This window comes from Ctenocephalides felis, unplaced genomic scaffold (assembly GCF_003426905.1).
Source record: "Ctenocephalides felis isolate EL2017-DRISC unplaced genomic scaffold, ASM342690v1 CF-g0.4_SCAFFOLD_00845, whole genome shotgun sequence".
Lineage (NCBI taxonomy): Eukaryota > Metazoa > Arthropoda > Insecta > Siphonaptera > Pulicidae > Ctenocephalides > Ctenocephalides felis.
Window position 1 is genome coordinate 94,833,650 of NW_020536999.1, and position 20,336 is coordinate 94,853,985.

Sequence of the window (20,336 nt, forward strand, 5' to 3'; positions counted from 1 at the left end):
TTTTCGCCAGAAAATCCGACACTATCCTTATGGCTCATAGCCATTCTGAATCGTTTGAGACCAAAATTATCAACTGAATTGTAAAAATGATATATCGACTGATACCTTTTGATTAATTACATTTTGCACTGATATGCTAATTATGAAGAAACGCCTCGGCCGATCGAAAAAATGAACATTAGTGCTAACGCAGATACAACAAATGGCTCTTAAATTTTTGAAATCGGTTCAGCCGTTTTAGAAAAAACGTCGACAGATGCACATAAATTTTTCTTTCAAATCGGTTCGCTTTCGATTGAAAATGACTTCAAACGTCGAGAAAAAAACAAAACTACCACCTCCTTCCTTCCTAAGTAGAGACAAGTTCTACGAGCTCTTCAGGACGTAATATTAAGACCACAATGATGCAATTTCAGACTTCAATATTTAAATACATGTACTATAACTTGGCATAATAAAAGTAGTATACTTTTGTTTTCTATGGCATATTTCACTAATTGTAGGAGAACATAATCCGAGTCCGAGAAGTAGAGACAAATTTAGAGAGCTCTCCAGGACGTAATATCAGGACCACAATGATGCAATTTTAGACTTCAATATTTAAATACATATACTAAAACCTGGCATAATAAAAGTAGTAAATTTTTGTTTTCTATGGGATATTCCACTAATTGTAGGAGAACACGATGGACTATTCCGAGAAGTAGAAACAAATTTAGAGAGCTCTCCAGGACGTAATATTAGGACCACAATGACGCAATTTTGGACTTTTATATCTTAAAATATGTACTAATACCTGACATAATAAGAGTAGTATATTTTTGTTTTCTATTAGATATGTCACTAATTGTAAGAGAAAATGATGGACTATTCTGGGAACAAATTCAGAGACAAATTCAGCCAGCTCTCCAGGACGTAATATTAGGACCACAATGATGCAATTTGGGACTGTTATATTTGAGTATATGTACTAAAACCTGACATAATAAAAATAGTATAAATTTTGTACAAAATCGACATTTCTACAGTTGTATGGGTAAAATTCACAATTTTCAGTGGTTTTATGCATTTCAGCAATTGTAGCAAGGCAAATCTCCCCTACACACACACACAAATATATATATATATATATATATATAAGTATATATAAGAGTCTTCTCTTCTTTTATACTCTGAGCGCCCTTTTTCGATTGATTAGCATAATTTATATGCAAATCTTTTCAAAGAAGAAAATTGCTTACATATACATACAATTACATATATATATATACATACATATATACATATACACGTATATACGTACACATATATACACTTATACGTATACAAAAAATCCTTTGAATAAGTACGAATACGTGTCAATTATTTTTGTGCCTTTTTTAAAAATATAAGAATTATTCGTACAGGATTATGTTATGAGACAAAAATGTACATAATTTTGTTTTCTAGTAATTTGTAAAAACTGCGTTTCATTTTGTTTTTTTTTTGATTAAAAATTGTGTTTGAAAATATAAAAAATGTCAACGCCCTTTGAAATGGTTATTGAAATGAATTCGAATTTTAAGAGTGATTTATTTATAGAAGATAATATAAGATAATAGAGTGATTTATTTATATAAGATAATATTATTTGACAAAAATGTAGATAATTTAATACTCTCTAATTCATCTAAAGACAATATTTTATATTGTTGAGCTATTCAAAAGTTCCTTTGCATATTTTAAAAAATGTCTTTATATAAAGTTTTACAATAACTGTTTTTAATGTTTTGTTAATAAAAAAATATTCCTACAAAATTATATCGTATCAGGAACATATAGGTAATATTATAGACAACAAATTTATCAAAGATAGAATTTAATTTTATTTGTTAGTATAAAAGTTACAATTGCAGATATTTAAAAAAGTTCAGACTTTGACAATATTAACCAAACACAGAAATATTTTTTTTAACAACGCGCATTCTTGCGAGAGTAGAGTGGTTGTATACTAAAATATATTTTCATCCTTACGACGTAGAAAAAAATTCTAAATACCCAGTAAAACCATTTCTAGAACAAGAACACTTTGGCCACCACTGATAACTCCATTCTATTATCGCCGCATGTTGGCCAGCACCGGCTTGATTACTTTTATCAATCGACAATTTGCAACTGATATGATAACGATAAATTTATTAGATATAATTGAATGTGTTGTGTACTTGTCACATTGTGCAAAGTCAAATTAGTAAATAAAATAGTGAGATGTTTAGTGATAAATAAAAAAATATAAATGGTTAAAATGTAAATGAAAAAGTTTCATATCTACAATGGCAAGTAATCTGCCAAAGTCTGATGCAGATGTGCAACAAGAAGATATCTTTCAAGCCATCAGAAATAATGATTTGCCAAAAGTCCAAAGTCTGCTCAACTCCTGCAGTGTTCATTTATTAAATATTGTGGATAAATCCAATAAAAACAATACACCTCTGCATTATGCCGTAGAAGAGAACAGATATGAAATAGTCCAGGAACTATTATTGGAAAAGTCGAGAACAAATATAAACGCGCAGAATGACGATGGTGATACTGCCCTGCACGTTGGCGCCAAGAAGAACTCTGATCGGCTGATGTATTTGCTCCTCAAAAAAGGAGCAATCTGCGATGCTGTCAACAAGGATGGTAAAACATTTCTGGATGTTGTCAGGATATTGGCAACCCAAACGGGTTTCTGCAAAAGCAAGGACAAAATTGAAAAAAGCATGGATAAATCTAACCAACCGCAACCATCTGGAATAGTTACAGGTAAAATATAAGAAGTTTTTACTACACCATTATTTTACTAATATGTATGTAATAAGTATGACTTTGTCGTGAATTTCTGGTTTAATTATAACTTTCAGCACAAATAAATTAAAACCAATAACTTATCTAGTAATCGTTAAAACATCAAAATATAATTTATTTGGTTTTTAGGGCAAAGCGAAGAGCAGAAAATGCAAGAAGTTGATAAAAAGGATACAAATCATGTAGTCCATAACAAAAAAACAAATAGTATCTCCACCTTTATTAGACAGAAATGCTAAAATAAACAATATTACCAATAAAAACTGGTCTCTTCTGCACGTTGCGGCACACAACGGAGAAATAGCAAGGGTTCGATACTTAGTAGGCCTTGGTGCCAAAATAGATGCCAAAAGTGATGACAAGTTGACACCACTCCATTTTGCTGCTATGAATGGATTTAAAGATGTGGTTCAACTACTGATAGACAAAGGAGCGAATATTGAAGCTATCGACGATAAACGACGGACGCCATTATATGTCGCATCTCAAAATGGTCACTTGGAGGTAGTGCAGTTTCTGATTAGTAAAGGTGCTAATGTTCATGCCGCTAATGATACAAATTGGACACCCTTGCACATCGCATCCGGAGAAGGTCACTCGGTAGTAGTGAAGTTTTTGATTAGTAAAGGCGCCAATGTCAATGCAGCTTATAACACAAACTGGACTCCATTGCACTTTGCATCTCGAAATGGTCGCTTGGAGGTAGTGCAGTTTTTGATTAGTAAAGGCGCAAATATCAATGCTATTGAAGAAAAAAATTGGACACCATTGCACATCGCATCTGAAAATGGCCACTTGGAAGTAGTGCAGTATCTAATTAGTGAAGGCGTAAATGTCAATGTTGTTGAAGAGGAAAATTTGACTCCATTGCACGTTGCATCTCATAATGGTCACTTGGAGGTAGTGCAGTTTCTGATAAGTAAAGGCGCCAATGTCAATGCCGTTGATAACACAAATTGGACTCCATTGCACATCGCATCTGGAAATGGCCACTTGGAGGTAGTGCAGTTTCTAATTAGGGAAGGCGTAAATGTCAATGTTGTTGAAGTGGAAAATTTGACTCCATTGCACGTTGCATCTCATAATGGTCACTTGGAGGTAGTGCAGTTTCTGATAAGTAAAGGCGCCAATGTCAATGCCGTCGATAACATAAATTGGACTCCATTGTACATCGCATCCAGAAAAGGTCACTCGGAGGTGGTGCAGTTTCTGATTAGGAAAGGCGCCAATATCAATGCCGCTAATAACACAAATTGGACTTCATTGCACATTGCATCTCGAAATGGTCACTTGGAGGTAGTGCAACTTCTGATTAGTGAAGGCGCCAATGATAACGCTGTTACTGATGAATATGAGACTCCGTTGCACATTGCATCTAGAAATGGTCACTTGAGGGTAGTGCAGTATTTGATCAGTAAAGGCGCAAATGTTAATGCTGTTGAAGAGGAAAATTTGACTCCGTTGCACATCGCATCTCAAAATGGTCACTTGGAGGTGGTGCAGTTTCTGATTAGTAAATGCGCCAATGTCAATACCGCTGATAAAACAAATTGGACTCCATTGCACTTTGCATCTCGAAATGGTCACTTGGAGGTAGTGCAGTTTTTGATTAGCAAAGGCGCTTATGTTAACTCTGCCGATTGGTTGAAAGAAACACCATTGTACAAAGCAGTTCAAAATGATCACTTTGATGTAGCCCAAGAATTAATTACTAAAGGCGCCAATGTCTATACTGTTATTGAACAAAACCAGACTCAACTGTACATTGCATCTCAAAAGGGTCACTTGAAGGTAGTGCAGTTTCTGATTAGTGAAGGCACCAATGTCAATGCTGTTGAAGAGGAAAATTGGACTCCCTTGTACATCGCATCCGGAGAAGGTCACTTTGAGGTAGTAAAGTTCCTGATTAGTAAAGGCGCCAATATCAATGCCGCCAATAACATAAACTGGACTTCATTGCACATTGCATCTCGAAATGGTCACTTGGAGGTAGTGCAGCTTCTGATTAGTGAAGGCGCCAATGATAACGCTGTTACTGATGAATATGAGACTCCGTTGCACATTGCATCTAGAAATGGTCACTTGAGGGTAGTGCAGTATTTGATCAGTAAAGGCGCAAATGTCAATGCTGTTGAAGAGAAAAATTGGACACCATTGCACATCGCATCTCAAAATGGTCACTTGGAGGTGGTGCAGTTTCTGATTAGTAAATGCGCCAATGTCAATACCGCTGATAAAACAAATTGGACTCCATTGCACTTTGCATCTCGAAATGGTCACTTGGAGGTAGTGCAGTTTTTGATTAGCAAAGGCGCTTATGTTAACTCTGCTGATTGGTTGAAAGAAACACCATTGTACAAAGCAGTTCAAAATGATCACTTTGATGTAGCCCAAGAATTAATTACTAAAGGCGCCAATGTCTATACTGTTATTGAACAAAACCAGACTCAACTGTACATTGCATCTCAAAAGGGTCACTTGAAGGTAGTGCAGTTTCTGATTAGTGAAGGCACCAATGTCAATGCTGTTGAAGAGGAAAATTGGACTCCCTTGTACATCGCATCCGGAGAAGGTCACTTTGAGGTAGTAAAGTTCCTGATTAGTAAAGGCGCCAATATCAATGCCGCCAATAACATAAACTGGACTTCATTGCACATTGCATCTCGAAATGGTCACTTGGAGGTAGTGCAGCTTCTGATTAGTGAAGGCGCCAATGATAACGCTATTACTGAAAAATATGAGACTCCGTTGCACATTGCATCTAGAAATGGTCACTTGAGGGTAGTGCAGTATTTGATCAGTAAAGGCGCAAATGTCAATGCTGTTGAAGAGAAAAATTGGACACCATTGCACATCGCATCTGAAAATGGCCATTTGGAGCTAGTGCAGTTTCTGATTAGTGAAGGCGCCAATGTCAATGCTGTTGGAGAGGAAAATTGGACTCCCTTGTACATCGCATCCGGAGAAGGTCACTTTGAGGTAGTAAAGTTCCTGATTAGTAAAGGCGCCAATATCAATGCCGCCAATAACACAAATTGGACTTCATTGCACATTGCATCTCGAAATGGTCACTTGGAGGTAGTGCAGCTTCTGATTAGTGAAGGAGCCAATGATAACGCTGTTACTGAAAAATATGAGACTCCGTTGCACATTGCATCTAGAAATGGTCACTTGAGGGTAGTGCAGTTTTTGATTAGTGAAGGCGCCAATGTCAATGCCGCTGATAACACAAATTGGACTTCATTGCACATTGCATCTCAAAATGGTCACTTGGAGGCGGTGCAGTATCTTATTAGTAAAGGCGCCAATGTCAATGCCGTTGATAACACAAATTGGACTCCATTGCACATCGCATCTCAAAATGGTCACTTGGCGGTAGTGCAGTTTTTGATTAGTAAAGGCGCCAATGTCAATGCCGCTGATAACACAAATTGGACTTCATTGCACATTGCATCTCAAAATGGTCACTTGGAAGTAGTGCAATTTCTGATTAGTAAAGGCGCCAATGTCAATGCCGCTAATAATACAAATTGGACTTCCTTGCACATCGCATCTGAAAATGGCCACTTGGAGGTAGTGCAGTTTCTGATTAGCAAAGGCGCTGATGTTAACTCTGCTGATTGGTTGAAAGAAACACCATTGTACAAAGCAGTTCAAAATGATCACTTTGATGTAGCCCAAGAATTAATTACTAAATGCGCCAATGTTTATACTGTTAATGAACAAAACCAGACTCAACTGTACATTGCATCTCAAAAGGGTCACTTGAAGGTAGTGCAGTTTCTGATTAGTGAAGGCGCAAATGTCAATGCTGTTGAAGAGCAAAATTGGACTCCATTGCATATCGCATCTAAAAATGGCCACTTGGAGTTAGTTCAGTTTCTAATTAGTAAAGGCGCCAATGTCAATGCTGTTGATAACATAAATTGGACTCCATTGCACATTGCATCTCAAAATGGTCACTTGGAGTTAGTGCGGTTTCTGATTAGTAAAGGCACCAATATCAATGCCGCTGATAAAACAAATTGGACTCCATTGCACATCGCATCTTATAATGGTCACTTAAAGGTAGTGCAGTTTCTGATTAGTAAAGGCGCCAATGTCAATGCCGTTAATAACACAAATTGGACTCCATTGCACAGTGCATCTGAAAAAGGTCACTGGAAGGTAGTGCAGGTTCTGATTAGTAAAGGCGCCAATGTCAATGCCGTTAATAACACAAATTGGACTCCATTGCACAGTGCATCTGAAAAAGGTCACAGGAAGATAGTGCAGGTTCTGATTAGTAAAGGCGCCAATGTCAATGCCGTTAATAACACAAATTGGACTCCATTGCACAGTGCATCTGAAAAAGGTCACAGGAAGGTAGTGCAGGTTCTGATTAGTAAAGGCGCCAATGTCAATGCCGTTAATAACACAAAGTGGACTCCATTGCACAGCGCATCTGAAAAAGGTCACTTGGAAGTAGTGCAGTTTTTGATTAGTAAAGGCGCGATTGTAAATATTTTCAATTCATATAAGTGGACCCCCCTGCACTGGGCAACCTATAATGGTCACAAAAATGTCGTCCAACTATTAATAAAGAAAGGCGCAATTACTAATGTAGCAGATGCCAATGACAACACGCCGATGGACTTTGCTGTTGAAAGAGGATATAAAGAAATTGTTGAGCTACTGCAAACTAAAACACACAAATAATATGATACTCCAAATAATATTTAGAAATAAACAGAATTTTTTTATGTATTGCATCGCAACGTGTTCTAAAATAAAATAATTTAATAAAACACTTCACATTGTATTTGTACAGTTACTAAATGTCTGCAGACTTTTCAGACTAACATTCTTTCGTGTCTGCACCTGTTTGCAGACATAATATAAATGCAGAGGTATAATATCCATATTTTTATAATCGTTCATGCAAATACATTCAGTAATTAACATTTGAATTCGTGATAAGTTTGTTTATAAATAATAGCATCCAATCGAATTCAGACTGATCTAGATGATTGACGAATGAACATCTCAACATTTAAGCCAATATTATTGTAGTTATTCTCTAGTATACAATTCTCTTGTAAACAATTGCAAAATGACAACAGAAATACATTTTCATAAATGTAATCAGTTTTTCATGTTTTATTGCTCTACACAGTTGACATAAATAAAATAAATGACAACAAAATAAGCGTCTACTTTTTTCTGAAAAAGATGTTTTCACTATATGTACTTAATTCCTATTCATTTCCAAAGTATACACTTAACTTCATCCCTAATCAAATTATTTTCCAGCTACTTTACAATAAGGACAATGTTGCCAAGTCAACTGTCAACAATCCTTGATGCATTATCTTCAAGAAATTGAAGTAAAACTTCTTTTGAAACGTAAAAATTAAACACTAATGAATATAAATGACAAAGATTGCTTCGAGAGTTTTCTTTGCAGGAACAAAAAAAAATAGATATATCACTTAAAGTCATTTAATTTCAGAGAAGAATCTGTTCAGACGGATATAAATGATAGAATAATATATATATATATATATATATATATATATATATATATATATATATATATATAATAAGTACTTTAATCCCATAGATAGCGCCAGTATCATCACCATAGGATAGCAACAAATGTATTTTGTTATCAATAACAAAAACCAATTTTGCCAAAGGATTTTAACCTTTTTTAATATAAATTAAAATCGAACAAAATTATGTTATTAGACAAAAATGTAGATCATTTTCAGCTTTGTTTAACTTTGCTTAAACTTGTATTAAATTTTGGTTTTTAGTTTAAAAGTTTTGGTTGCAAATATAAAAATTTGTCCGAAGGTTTTTGACAAGTTTCTTAGATAACAAAACAACTAGGTTGCGATCTGATTTGAAAATATTTCCGAGAAAATGATATCTGTATTAAATTATCTATATAATTATCGCAGAAAACTACAGATAACTTATTGGTATCAAAATTTTATTTGCGTTTAAAATTAAAGCTAAAAATATTTTTTTCTTGAATTCAATTATATAACTAAATTTTTATACAAAAGTATAGATAATTTTATACTTTAAAACTTTTATTAAGACTTCATTTAAATCTGTTACTTATTTCAAAAGTTATAAATAAAAATATAAAAAAACGTACGCGCCATTTCGAACAACATGACTTCATTTCCAAACGTGTGCAATTTTGAAGCCTATTTAATAATAATAATAATTGTAAATACTAATATTGTACAACAAAAATGTAGTAAATTTTATTGTGTACAAATTTATGAATGGATCATTGTTGCGCGTTATGAGTGTGTCTATTGTTTAGTTTAAATAATGAAAACAGTATTTAATTTTATTCATTGGTTTTATAGCTATTATTCAAAATACAAAGTAAATGTCCCAGACATGCTGCTTTATGAAACATCAAATTCAAATACAATTTTTTGGTATAATAAAAATTGTACTAAATAATAATGTTAGAATAAAATGTACTGAATTTTATAGCCGACAAATCCTTCATAGACTGTAATTAATTTTGTATAACTAATTTGAAAGAAGTTATGATTAAAAGTACAAACAAATGTCTTGTGATTAGGAATAAGCATCAGAATTTAATTATATTTGTTGGTTTAAAAGTTATTATTGAAAATATGAAAAAATGTTCATGGTTTGTATATAATATACACTACTATACTTATTACAGGGTGTTTATAGAAGTCGGGTTAAGGAGTTGTGTAACCCTTTCTTAATGGGAATGCAACGCTATGATGTAATATTTGGTAGTCGTTGCAATACCCCAGAAAGGGAGCAATCAACCCCTCATTAATCCGTCACAATATATAAAGTTATACTTATATGTATAAATAGAGCTAGACAAAATGTTAGGTATGCTAAAACTCAAAAACGGCTGAACCGATTTGGCCACTCTCAGTCTTGAAAAAATCGTGCTAATCCAGAGATTCTGGGAAAGGTAAGAGAGCGTAATCTTCTTATATATAAATATGGAGCTCAATATTATGTTAGGTACGCTGAAACTCGAAAATGACTGAACCGATTTGGCCACTCTCAGTCTTAAAAAAATCTTGCTAATCCAGAGATTGTAGGAAAGGTGAGAAATTATTTCAAAACCGCTTTAAAACTTAAAATTTATTGTGCAATCGTAATTAAAAATGAAACAATTAGAAACATAAAGAAATACTATAAGGAAATTGAAGACAAAGAAGGAAGAGGAGTTATATATAAAGATATTTTAATTATAATAGATATTATATTGATGAAATAGTCAAATGAAATGTATTTATAAAATATGGAAACTGTTTTTCATACTCTCTCATACCAGGCACCTCTGTCTTAGTAAATAGAAAATTTAATAGGATGTTTTAGATGAATATTATTTATTGTAGTAAGTAGTTTTATTTGCACAGAAAAACATTTTTAAATGGCTCTCAAGTGTTATTATATATAATTGTGTATAAGTGTGTTTAGATGTGTATAAATAGAGAAAAATGTGTATAAAAGTGTATAAGCATACCCATATTGTGGCAAGTCGACGCCAATATTGGCCAGACCATACAAATATTGGCAAGTTTTACTTTTATTATTTGTAGAAATAAGTTAAAATAGAGTAGAAATTATTATAGAAAATTATGTGTAATGCACATTTAAACTGGCAATTTGCTATTTGAATTATATTTCGATTTAATTGTATATCTATTATAATATGTGTACGATTTATTGTAGTAAATAGTTTTATTTTATTGAAAAAACGTTACTAAACGGCTAGCAATTGTTATTAGAACTCAAAATATCAACGTTTTTAAAATGTTTGAAATGGCAATTTTTGGATTCTCTAGAAATTATTTACGTAATAAAACAACGTTTGCCGGGTCAGCTAGTATATATATATATATCAAATTTTAGTTCTAATTTTCTAAGTAGCTTTATAAATTATATAATATAATAAAATACAATCTGCCATATGCGAAGTTTATTATTAATCTTAAGAAATCCATTTTCTTTGATGATATAATTAAGTTTTGGAACTTTCAAAAGTTTTAAATGGAATTGACATATGAATGCTTCCAGTTACAATTTATATATATATATATATATATATATATATGTATATATACATTTATGTGGGACTATTGGAAAGTTTCTGTCTATTGAGTAAAATCACAAGTTTGTTGAATTAAAGTTTGAGAATTCTAACACGACTTGACAAAGATGGATAAAAGATATATATATATATATATATATATATATATATATATATATATATATATATACAGAAGTTTTCTCCTAAGTTGCAACAACTTAAATTAAATACCAACTACTCCTGTTCTTCAATACATATGTGTATATATATAAAGAAAATGAAAGAGCATTTTTCGAACGCAGTTTTTAATAGTGAATTTTATTTATATCAAGATATGATGTAGGACAAAAATGTACAGAGTTTTATAGGCTTTAATTCGTCCAAAGATAGTTTTAGGCTATATGAATTAGTTTTTAAGTTATACGTTAAAATATGAAAGAATATCCCAAGCAGTAACAATACTTACTACTGAACGAACTAAGAACAATTTTTAACTTCCCGAAGGAGAAGTTTATGTTTTCATAAAAAAATCCGATTTGCTAATTTTTTGTTTTCTCGACGTTTCAAGCCATTCTGAATCGAATGGGACCAAATTTGGAAAAAGTATATGTGTGTGTGAACAGATTTTTTGCCGTAAATCGACGTTTTCTCAAAAAAACGGCTGGACCGATTTTAAAAATTTAAAAGCCATTCGATGTATCTCAATGAGCACTATCGTTCGACAGTTTTGCGCTACGATCGGCCGAGCCGATTATAAAAATTCAAAAACCGTTCGAAAGATATTGGTTGGGAATCGTGCTGATTGGTTATTGGTAGAGATCGGCCGGGCCGTTTTCTTATAATAAAGTGTTAAAAAAAATTTTCGCCGATTTTTTATTATTTTTTTACGATAGATACCATAGTCTTCTAGATCATACTAAAATATTACGGCCCTACGATAACTCATTTAACTTTAAAAATTCGTCAAAGTTTGCAAAAATTGGTATCGTTTTTTTGCCATTAGACCTTTCATCGACGTTTTCTCAAAAAAGCCTGAACCGATTTCAGAAATTTAAAAGCCGCTTGATGTATCTCGATGAGGACTGTCGTTTATCAGTTTTGTGCGACGATCTGCAAGCCGTTTCTTTGTCATTTGGAAAAAAGTGTTAGACGTGTGGATTTTAAAAACTGAAAAACTGTTCAAAAGATATTAGTTGGGAATTATACTGATTAGTTTTAATTGAAAATATACCGAGCCGTTTTCTTGCAATTAACTGTTGAAAAAAAATTAAGCCGATTTTTACGGAACTTTTTTTTGGCGATATATATCATGGTCTTATAGAACTTACTGAAATATTAAGGTCTTACGACAAATAGTTTAATTTTAAAAATTCATCAAAGTTTGAGATAGTTTATCTATTTATTTGCATAGATTTATTGCCGATCAAAATAATATACATTTTAAGACAATATGCTGAGTGTAAATGCATTCAAGAGATTATCTCCTATGAGATATCTTTTTTTATTTAAGATCGTATAGACATTCTTTTTTCAATATTCGAGTAGGAGATTCCTCGCTTAATTCTTTTAGATATTTGTTTGGGTGATAATTTTTCGTGGTACTTTTTGCTCCTTTCTTTTTATCATTTCATTAATAGTTTTAATTTTTAATTCTTTATGTAGAGTGTTATTTGCAATATACCGTTCACAATGCATCTTAAAATTTTCGATTGCGCTCTTTGTATTATTTTCATATTTGAATTGCTTGCGCACGCCCATAGCTCAATTCCGTATGTCCAGATTGGGATAATTGTTGTTTTATATAAAAAGAGTTTGTTTTCATAACACATATTTGAATTTCTGCCAATTAGCCAATACAAAAGTTTGAGATAATAAGTAGTTTTTTGGACGTTTGTTAAAATTAAAATTAGACGATTTACTTGGTATGACGATAGAGTACTTGAACCTAATGAACATACTAAACCATTAAAGTCCTACGGAAACTGGTTCAATTATAGAAATTATTGATTTCAGAAAATCTGCTTTTAGAAAATACTCCGAGTCAAAGCGTTCGTTAATTTTTCAATCATGTGTAATAAATAAAAGTAATCCACTCGGAATACTTTTAATCACCCATAAATTAATTTATTTTTTATTGATTAAGTCGATTATTAAATATATCAGGAGGTTCATGTAACTTGCCTCAAGGCAAAATACCAAACCAACTAGTTTATCATAAAATCTAACAATTATTGTATATGATATTCGTACATTTAAGAATATTTTTTGTTTCTTTCAAGACTATCGTTTAGTTTAATATTCATCAATGTTTGAATTTTTAATATTGGCGTAATATCAAATATAAAATTCATATGAACGCGACGTCTGAAAAGCACGTTATCACCTGATCACTAATTAATTTAGAAGACACTGATTAGATTACTTTATCAATCTTACTACTGACATCATAATAATAATTTTATTAGATAGACAATGGAATTATACTTATCACATTGTGTAATGCCAAATGGATAACATTAGTTGGTTAATTAAAACTCTTGCTACTAGTTTTTAATTTTAATAAATTTTTAGTCAACAATGGCAAATAATCATCCAACGTCTACTGCAAAAGTGCAACAGGAAGTTATCTTCCAGGCGATCAGAGACCACGATTTATCAAAGGTCCAAAGTATGCTCAACTCTTGCTGCATAGAACCCAAGAGCATTAGAGACAGTGCCAAAAAGAACAATACTCTACTTCATTGCGCCGTGGAAGAAAACTCAGAAAAAATAGTTCAGGAATTGCTACTGAAAAAGTGGAAATTAAAATTAAATGAGCAGAATGACGATGGTGACACTGCTCTGCACATTTGCGCCAAAAAGAACTCTGATCGACTAATACATTTGCTCCTGAAAAAAAGAGCATTCAGCGATATTGTCAACAAGAAGGGCATGACATTTCTAGATATTGTCAAAAGATCGGAGGATCAAACGGAAATCCACAAATCCATCCGCCATGTTGTGAATGGCTTTGATAAATCTAACCAACCGGGGCCATCTGGTGGAGTTACAGGTGAAATAAAAAATCTTTCACTGATTTGTAAGAACAAAAAAATATGCTTGAAGTGTTTTTTAAACAACCGTCGTTAGCACTTTCAATATCAAAATATAATTTATTTCTATTTTTAGGTAAAACGCAGGAAATAACAATATGTGATCAAAAGGAAATTGCTAAGGATACTAATGTCAACAGTAACGAAGCATCAAAATGGACTCAATTGCACGATGACGCTGAAAAAGGCGAATTACAAGGGGTGAAGTATCTGATTAGAAGAAGTGGCTTCGACGTCAATGTCGCTACTGAAGACAAAAGGACACCATTGCATATTGCATCTCAAAATGGCCACTTAAAAGTAGTCCAGTATTTAATTAGTAAAGGTGCCAATGTAAATGCCGCTAACGCAAAGAGGGAGACTCCATTGCACAATGCAGCTGAAAATGGTCACTTGCATATAGCGCAATTTCTGATTAGTCAAGGTGCTGAAACAAATGCCTATGACGAGAAAATGTGGACTCCATTGCACAAGGCATCTCAAAAAGGTCACTTGTCAGTTGTGCAGTATCTAATTAGTAAAGGCGCCGATGTCAATGCTTTTACTATAACATCTGATTTTCCATTGCATCTTGCAGTAGAGAATGATCACTTAGATATTGTTCAGATCCTAATTAGTAATGGCGCCAAAATCATAGGTAATAATCAATGTTGGACTCCACTGCACTTAGCGGCCGATAAAGGCTACTTGAATGTTGTCAACTATTTGATAGCAAAAGGCGCCAGAGTTGATGCTCGAGCTAGAACAATTGGTACTGCGTTGCACATAGCAGCAGAAAAAGGCCACTTCGATATTGTTCAGTGTCTGATTAGTAATGGTGCCAATGTAAATGATGCTACTGACAAAAAATGGACACCATTGCACTTATCAGCCGAAAAGGGTTACTTGAAGATTGTCCAGCTTTTGATTACAGAAAAGGTGCAGATGTCAACGCCCTCACTGATAATGAGACAGAATGCATGCCGTTGCATATGGCAGCAGAAAATGGTCATTTGGATGTTGTGCAGTGTTTATTTGCTCATGGCGCCAAAGTCAATGTTGGTTTCAAGAGCTGGTCGACTCCATTGCAATTAGCAACTACTAACGGTCACATCGCTGTAGTAAAGTTTCTCATAAGTAAAGGCGCCAATGTTAATGATAGTTGTATTTTGAAAAATACGCCATTACACTGTGCAGCAGGAAATGGTCACTTGGAAATAGTACAGTATCTTATCATTAAAGGCGCACGTGTTAATGATGCTTCTGTATATCTTTTTACACCATTGCATATGGCAGCAATGCATGGCTACAAAAATATCGTCCAAGTATTAGTGGACAATGGTGCAAATATTGCTGCGGTAGATAACTTTTATAGGACACCCATACGCATTGCTGATGAATTCGGCTACACAGAAATCGTTGAAATATTGAAAAAAACTAATCATTGACATAAAATTTAGAAAAAGCTAATTTAAGCAGTTTTGTTTCACAGAGAGAATTAAAATAATTGGATAAAACAATTTAGTTTCCACAAACTAAAAAATGCTTACATAGACGTTTCTGTCTGGAATTTATTTACGCCTGCACTATTTCTAGCAATATTAAATTAATATTTTAATAATAATTTATACAAAAGTGAATTATTATTAGAATATTAATTTAATATTGCAACAGATTAATATATTGAAGAGAATAAGATAAATGAAAAAAAATATAAATTAATAATGATGTTTATATAAGATTGTGTAAAATATATTATAAGAGTTGGTGTTTTTGTATTATCAAAAATTAAATGTAATTTAAATAAAATATTAAAGAATGTGTAGTATATAAGTAACTGTTTTTGAAAATACACTGAAGATGAGGCGTACCATGGTCTCGAAACGTCTGTAATTACTAAATAAAGTGTGTGTTAGAAATCTGAGTGTTGTATTAATATTCGTTCCACTCATATCACAAAATTCTGTATATATACACACACACACACACACATATATATATATATATATATATATATATCTTCTATATATATAAAAATAAGTCGGGTTTTCCTTCCTGACGAAATAACTCCAGAACGCACGAACCGATTTCAATTTTGCATTCGTTGGAAAGGTCTCGGGCTCCGCAAGGTTTATAGCTAAGGAGATTAGTGGTGATGTAAAGGACCTTTACATCTGGCCGACAGAACTCCATATCAGTGTGTTTAAGTCTTGTGTAGTCGTAACATCTACAAATATCCTCCAAAAAAAAATCGAGGTTTTAACAAAAAAATATTAGTGATATGGATATATAAATTATTACAGGTAAATAATTTTTGCTTCTCAATTTTATATAAAACCTTTTTTAGTTAATTCTTATTACTCTTTACCCCGGTACATAATCCATTCCTTTATAAAATTTTTTTTCTAATTAATCAGTATTGACCATCATTAATTAATGTTATCAATATTTTTAAAAAAACATTGTATTTGACAGAATAAACCTGATGATGGAACGTACCTAGTTCCGAAACGTCGTATTAAACATCTTCTAAAAACAAATTGTTTTTTATTATTGGATTTACTGTTCGGAAAAGAAACAATCAATATATATATATATATATATATATATATTTATATAATATACATTTAAATACTTCCATTTAAATTCAAAACCTTTTAATCCTGACTTTTGTCTTTTATAGGTTAAGCTAGTCATAAATGGCGGATTATATACACATATATACTTATACATACAAACATACATACATACATATATATATATATATATATATATATATATATATATATACATGTATATATAATTCCCCAATTAAAGCCCGCCAGGAACATTTCAAGTTAATCCAGACAGTTTTACAAGCAGTCACAAAACATAATCCACACTCTCTCGTTTAAGTTTTCAACAATTTATTAAAATTATAAATTACAACTGTAACATTTAATTTCAACAAATTATGAGTAAGAGTCCCTGAATCGGTTTGGCATACTCTAAAATACTAAAACCGATGATGAATCGTGGGTTTTTGTATTGCATAAGTGTTTAAAGTGTGTTTGAATGTGTTCAATGAATATAACTGTGTATAAAATTGTATAATTGTGTATAAAATTGTATACATGTGTAAAAAAGTGTATAAAGTGTGTATAAGTGTATAAAGTGTGTAAAGTGTGTAAAGTGTGTAAGGTATGTAAATTGTGTAAAGTGTATAAAGTGTATAAGTGTATAAGTGTATAAGTGTATAAGTGTGTAAAGTGTGTAAAGTGTGTAAAGTGTGTAAAGTGTATAAAGTGTATAAAGTGTATAAAAGTGTATAAAAGTGTATAAAAGTGTATAAAAGTGTATAAAAGTGTATAAAAGTGTATAAAAGTGCATAAAAGTGTATACAAGTGTATAAAAGTGTATAAAAGTGTTAAGATGTGTATAAGTGTTTCAATGTGTATAAGTGGGTTTAGATGTGTATAAGCGTGTCTAGATGAGTATAAGTGTGTTTAGATGTGTATAATTGTGTATAAATGTGTGTAATTATATGTAAATGTGTGTAAAGTGTGTGTAATATATGTGAAGTGTATAATTGTGAATAAATGTGTATAAGTTTATAGGCGTGTTTAAGTAGGCATAAGTGTGTGTAAGTTTGTATAAGCGTTTATAAATGTATATAAAATTGTATACATGTGCATAAAAGTGTATACATGTGTGAGAAAATGTATAAAAGTTTATAAGTCTGTTCAGACGTATAGAAGTGTTTAAGTGTGTATAAATGTATATAAAATTGTATACATGTGTATAAGCGTGTACAAGTGTGTTAAATGTGTATGAAATTGTATACATGTGTATAAACGTGTACAAGAGTGTTTAGATGTATATAAAGTGAATAAGTGTTATAAATGTATATAAAATTATATACATGTGTATAAATGTGTACCATTATGTATAGATGTGTATAAGTATGTATAAACGTGTTAAAATCTGAATAAATGTATATAAGTGTGTATAAGTATATATAAATATATATAAAATTGTATACATGTTTTTAAAAGTGTAAACACGTGTATAAATGTGTTTAGATATGTGTATATATAAATGTGTTTAGATGTGTGTAAGTATGTATAAGTGTGTATAAATGTGTAAAATTGTTTATAAAAGTGTATAAGCATACGAATATTGGCAAGTCCAGACTAATATTGGCCAGAACAAACCAATATTGGCTAGACCAGACCAATATTGGCCAGACCAAACCAATATTGGCACACGATACTAATATTGGCCACACCATACCAACATTGGCCAAACCATACCAATATTGGCAAGACCTCCTAATATTATTTGCAGAAATAAGTTGAAATAGAGTAGAAATTATTTTAGTAAATTATGTGTGATAATCACATTTAAACTGGCAGTATGATTTTTGAGTTATATTTCGATTTGATTGTATATTTATTATAATATGTGTACGACTTTTATTTTTTCTATAGGTAGTATGATAGTTAGTGGTTAAGCCAGTTTTATTTGTATAGTATTCATCAATTATATTATTTCTCTTTTTTCTTTTATATTTTGTTGATTAGGTATTACATAGCACAAGTTTAAGCGTTTTTTAATCTAAGATAGGTTCTAATATTACTTTTGAATACGTTAGATCCACTTTCGACTTAGATATTGTTTTACATCGATTATAGATATCTTAATTTTATATCTCGTCATTGTTCTCTAATTTTTATCTAACAATTAGTGTTAAGTACAAAAAAATTCAATAATGTACCTAATATCAGAATCTTGATTCTTAGACTTTGTTAATACATTGTCAACTTCAAATTCAGAAATATACAACGTATATATATATATATATATATATATATATATATATATAAGCCCTAAATACACTTAGGTATTTATAAATTCCATCTAAAATGGAATCTGATAACAACTTGATAGATTTCTGTCCTTAAGGTGTCCGAATCATCTGTTACTTACACACTGACTTGCCAATGAATAAAACTGTGTATATAAATGTATATAAACATGTATATATGTATATAAACACGTATATATGTATACAAATGTACATCTGCGTATGCATAAGACGAAATCTAAGATTATCTTAGGAGAGACACGCCGAATTCAATTTGATATAGAAGGTGAGATGTGTCAAAGATTTCCCTATATTAATGTCATGATATTCAGACAGTTAGTTTCCCTTCAAGGAAGCCCCTTCCGACCAAAGGGGGTCCCAGGACTGCATCGTGAAGGCTTTTGGACACGAATTCTCAAAATAAGAGTAACCAATAATAATATATAACTAAGAAGATTAATTTTTATATTGCAGTAATGATGAGACAAAACTAGTCTCGAAACGTATGTAAGTATGATATTATTTAATAAATAGTGTGTTAGTATTTCGTAGGTGATGTGTATGTTTATATATGTATATATTTATGAATAATATAGTTAAAATATACTACTAGTTAATTATAAATTCCAGAAACTTTGATATGACACTTTTTGAACAAAATGAGCTGAATGTGAGAGTTTGTTTAAAAGTGTGCAAGTGTGTGTAAGCATATGTAAGTGTGTAGAAGTGTGCTTACATGTGTGAAATTTTGCATCAGTATATATGAGTGCATGCAATTAGGTGCACATGTGTTAAATTGTGTGTAAGTATATGTAAGTGTGTGTTAATATATATGCAATTGTATGTAAGTGTGTTCCAGTATTTGTAAATGTGTAAAAGTTTGTGTAAGTGTGAATAACGATGTACAAGTGTGAACAACGATGTATAAGTATGTGCAATTATATATAAGTGTGTGAAATTATATATAAGTGTGTGCAATTATGTGTAAGTGTGAGCAATTTTGTGCAAAAATGTATAAATGTGTGAAAGTTTAAGTATGTGCAATTATTTATAAGTATAAACCAGTATGTGTAAATATGTATATATGTAAAAAAGCATGTTTAAGTATGTGGCAAATGTGCGCAAATGTGTGCAAGTATGTGAAAGTGTATATAAATATGTAAATAAAAATGTGTAAATTGTGTGTAAGTGTGTCCAAGTATGTGCAAATATGTGTAAATAAATGAAAGTTTGCTTAAGTATATGCAATTATGTGTGAGTGTGTGCAAGTATATGCAATTATGTGTAAGTGTGTGCAAGTATATGCAATCATGTATATATGTAAACAAGGTTTTTTGGGTAATAAGCAAATAGTGTGTAAGTGTGTGCAAATATTTGCAAATGTCTATATTCGTATAAATGTGTGAAAGTCTATTTAGGTATGTGCAAATGTATGTAAGTGTGTGCAAACATGTACAAGTGTAAGAATGTGCATGAATGTGTATATAAATTGTGA

At 31.8% G+C, this 20,336-nt stretch overlaps 5 protein-coding genes across 5 annotated transcripts in view; 4 read left to right on the plus strand and 1 right to left on the minus strand.

The window, feature by feature from the left end:
- LOC113363134 (ankyrin-1-like) overlaps nucleotides 1-936 on the plus strand; it is a 7,725-nt gene extending 6,789 nt beyond the window's left edge. The window contains exons 3-5 of the mRNA XM_026605617.1: nucleotides 504-558; nucleotides 678-734; nucleotides 836-936. Of these exons, the coding sequence (XP_026461402.1) occupies nucleotides 504-558; nucleotides 678-734; nucleotides 836-936 (213 nt within the window). The remainder of the gene's footprint in view (nucleotides 1-503; nucleotides 559-677; nucleotides 735-835) is intronic.
- LOC113363123 (ras-related protein Rab-37-like) overlaps nucleotides 1-20,336 on the minus strand; it is a 249,991-nt gene that overhangs the window by 177,908 nt on the left and 51,747 nt on the right. The window lies entirely within an intron of this gene.
- On the plus strand, nucleotides 2,313-3,068 carry LOC113363135 (putative ankyrin repeat protein RF_0381). Its single transcript, XM_026605618.1, has 2 exons — nucleotides 2,313-2,787; nucleotides 2,959-3,068. The coding sequence occupies exons 1-2, from the start codon at nucleotides 2,313-2,315 to the stop codon at nucleotides 3,066-3,068; spliced, it is 585 nt and encodes a 194-aa protein (XP_026461403.1).
- LOC113363136 (serine/threonine-protein phosphatase 6 regulatory ankyrin repeat subunit A-like) lies at nucleotides 2,333-14,828 on the plus strand. Its single transcript, XM_026605619.1, has 6 exons — nucleotides 2,333-2,787; nucleotides 2,959-7,505; nucleotides 7,700-7,718; nucleotides 13,496-13,976; nucleotides 14,093-14,767; nucleotides 14,818-14,828. Exons 2-6 carry the CDS (start codon nucleotides 3,217-3,219, stop codon nucleotides 14,826-14,828), a joined length of 5,475 nt encoding a protein of 1,824 aa, XP_026461404.1. The 5' UTR covers nucleotides 2,333-2,787; nucleotides 2,959-3,216.
- Nucleotides 14,865-18,487, plus strand: LOC113363137 (serine/threonine-protein phosphatase 6 regulatory ankyrin repeat subunit B-like). The gene is made up of 2 exons (XM_026605620.1): nucleotides 14,865-15,438; nucleotides 18,465-18,487. Exons 1-2 carry the CDS (start codon nucleotides 14,865-14,867, stop codon nucleotides 18,485-18,487), a joined length of 597 nt encoding a protein of 198 aa, XP_026461405.1.

What these genes read in the sequence shown, in the direction of transcription:
- LOC113363135 (XM_026605618.1), top strand. Translation starts at nt 2,313, where the DNA reads ATGGCAAGTAATCTGCCAAAGTCTGATGCAGATGTGCAACAAGAAGAT. An exon ending in ACCATCTGGAATAGTTACAG is followed by an intron (nt 2,788 to 2,958) that starts GTAAAATATAAG and finishes TTTGGTTTTTAG; the next exon opens with GGCAAAGCGAAGAGCAGAAA.
- LOC113363136 (XM_026605619.1), top strand. Translation starts at nt 3,217, where the DNA reads ATGAATGGATTTAAAGATGTGGTTCAACTACTGATAGACAAAGGAGCG. An exon ending in GCCATCTGGTGGAGTTACAG is followed by an intron (nt 13,977 to 14,092) that starts GTGAAATAAAAA and finishes TTCTATTTTTAG; the next exon opens with GTAAAACGCAGGAAATAACA.
- LOC113363137 (XM_026605620.1), top strand. Translation starts at nt 14,865, where the DNA reads ATGGACACCATTGCACTTATCAGCCGAAAAGGGTTACTTGAAGATTGT. An exon ending in AATATTGAAAAAAACTAATC is followed by an intron (nt 15,439 to 18,464) that starts ATTGACATAAAA and finishes TTTTTTCTATAG; the next exon opens with GTAGTATGATAGTTAGTGGT.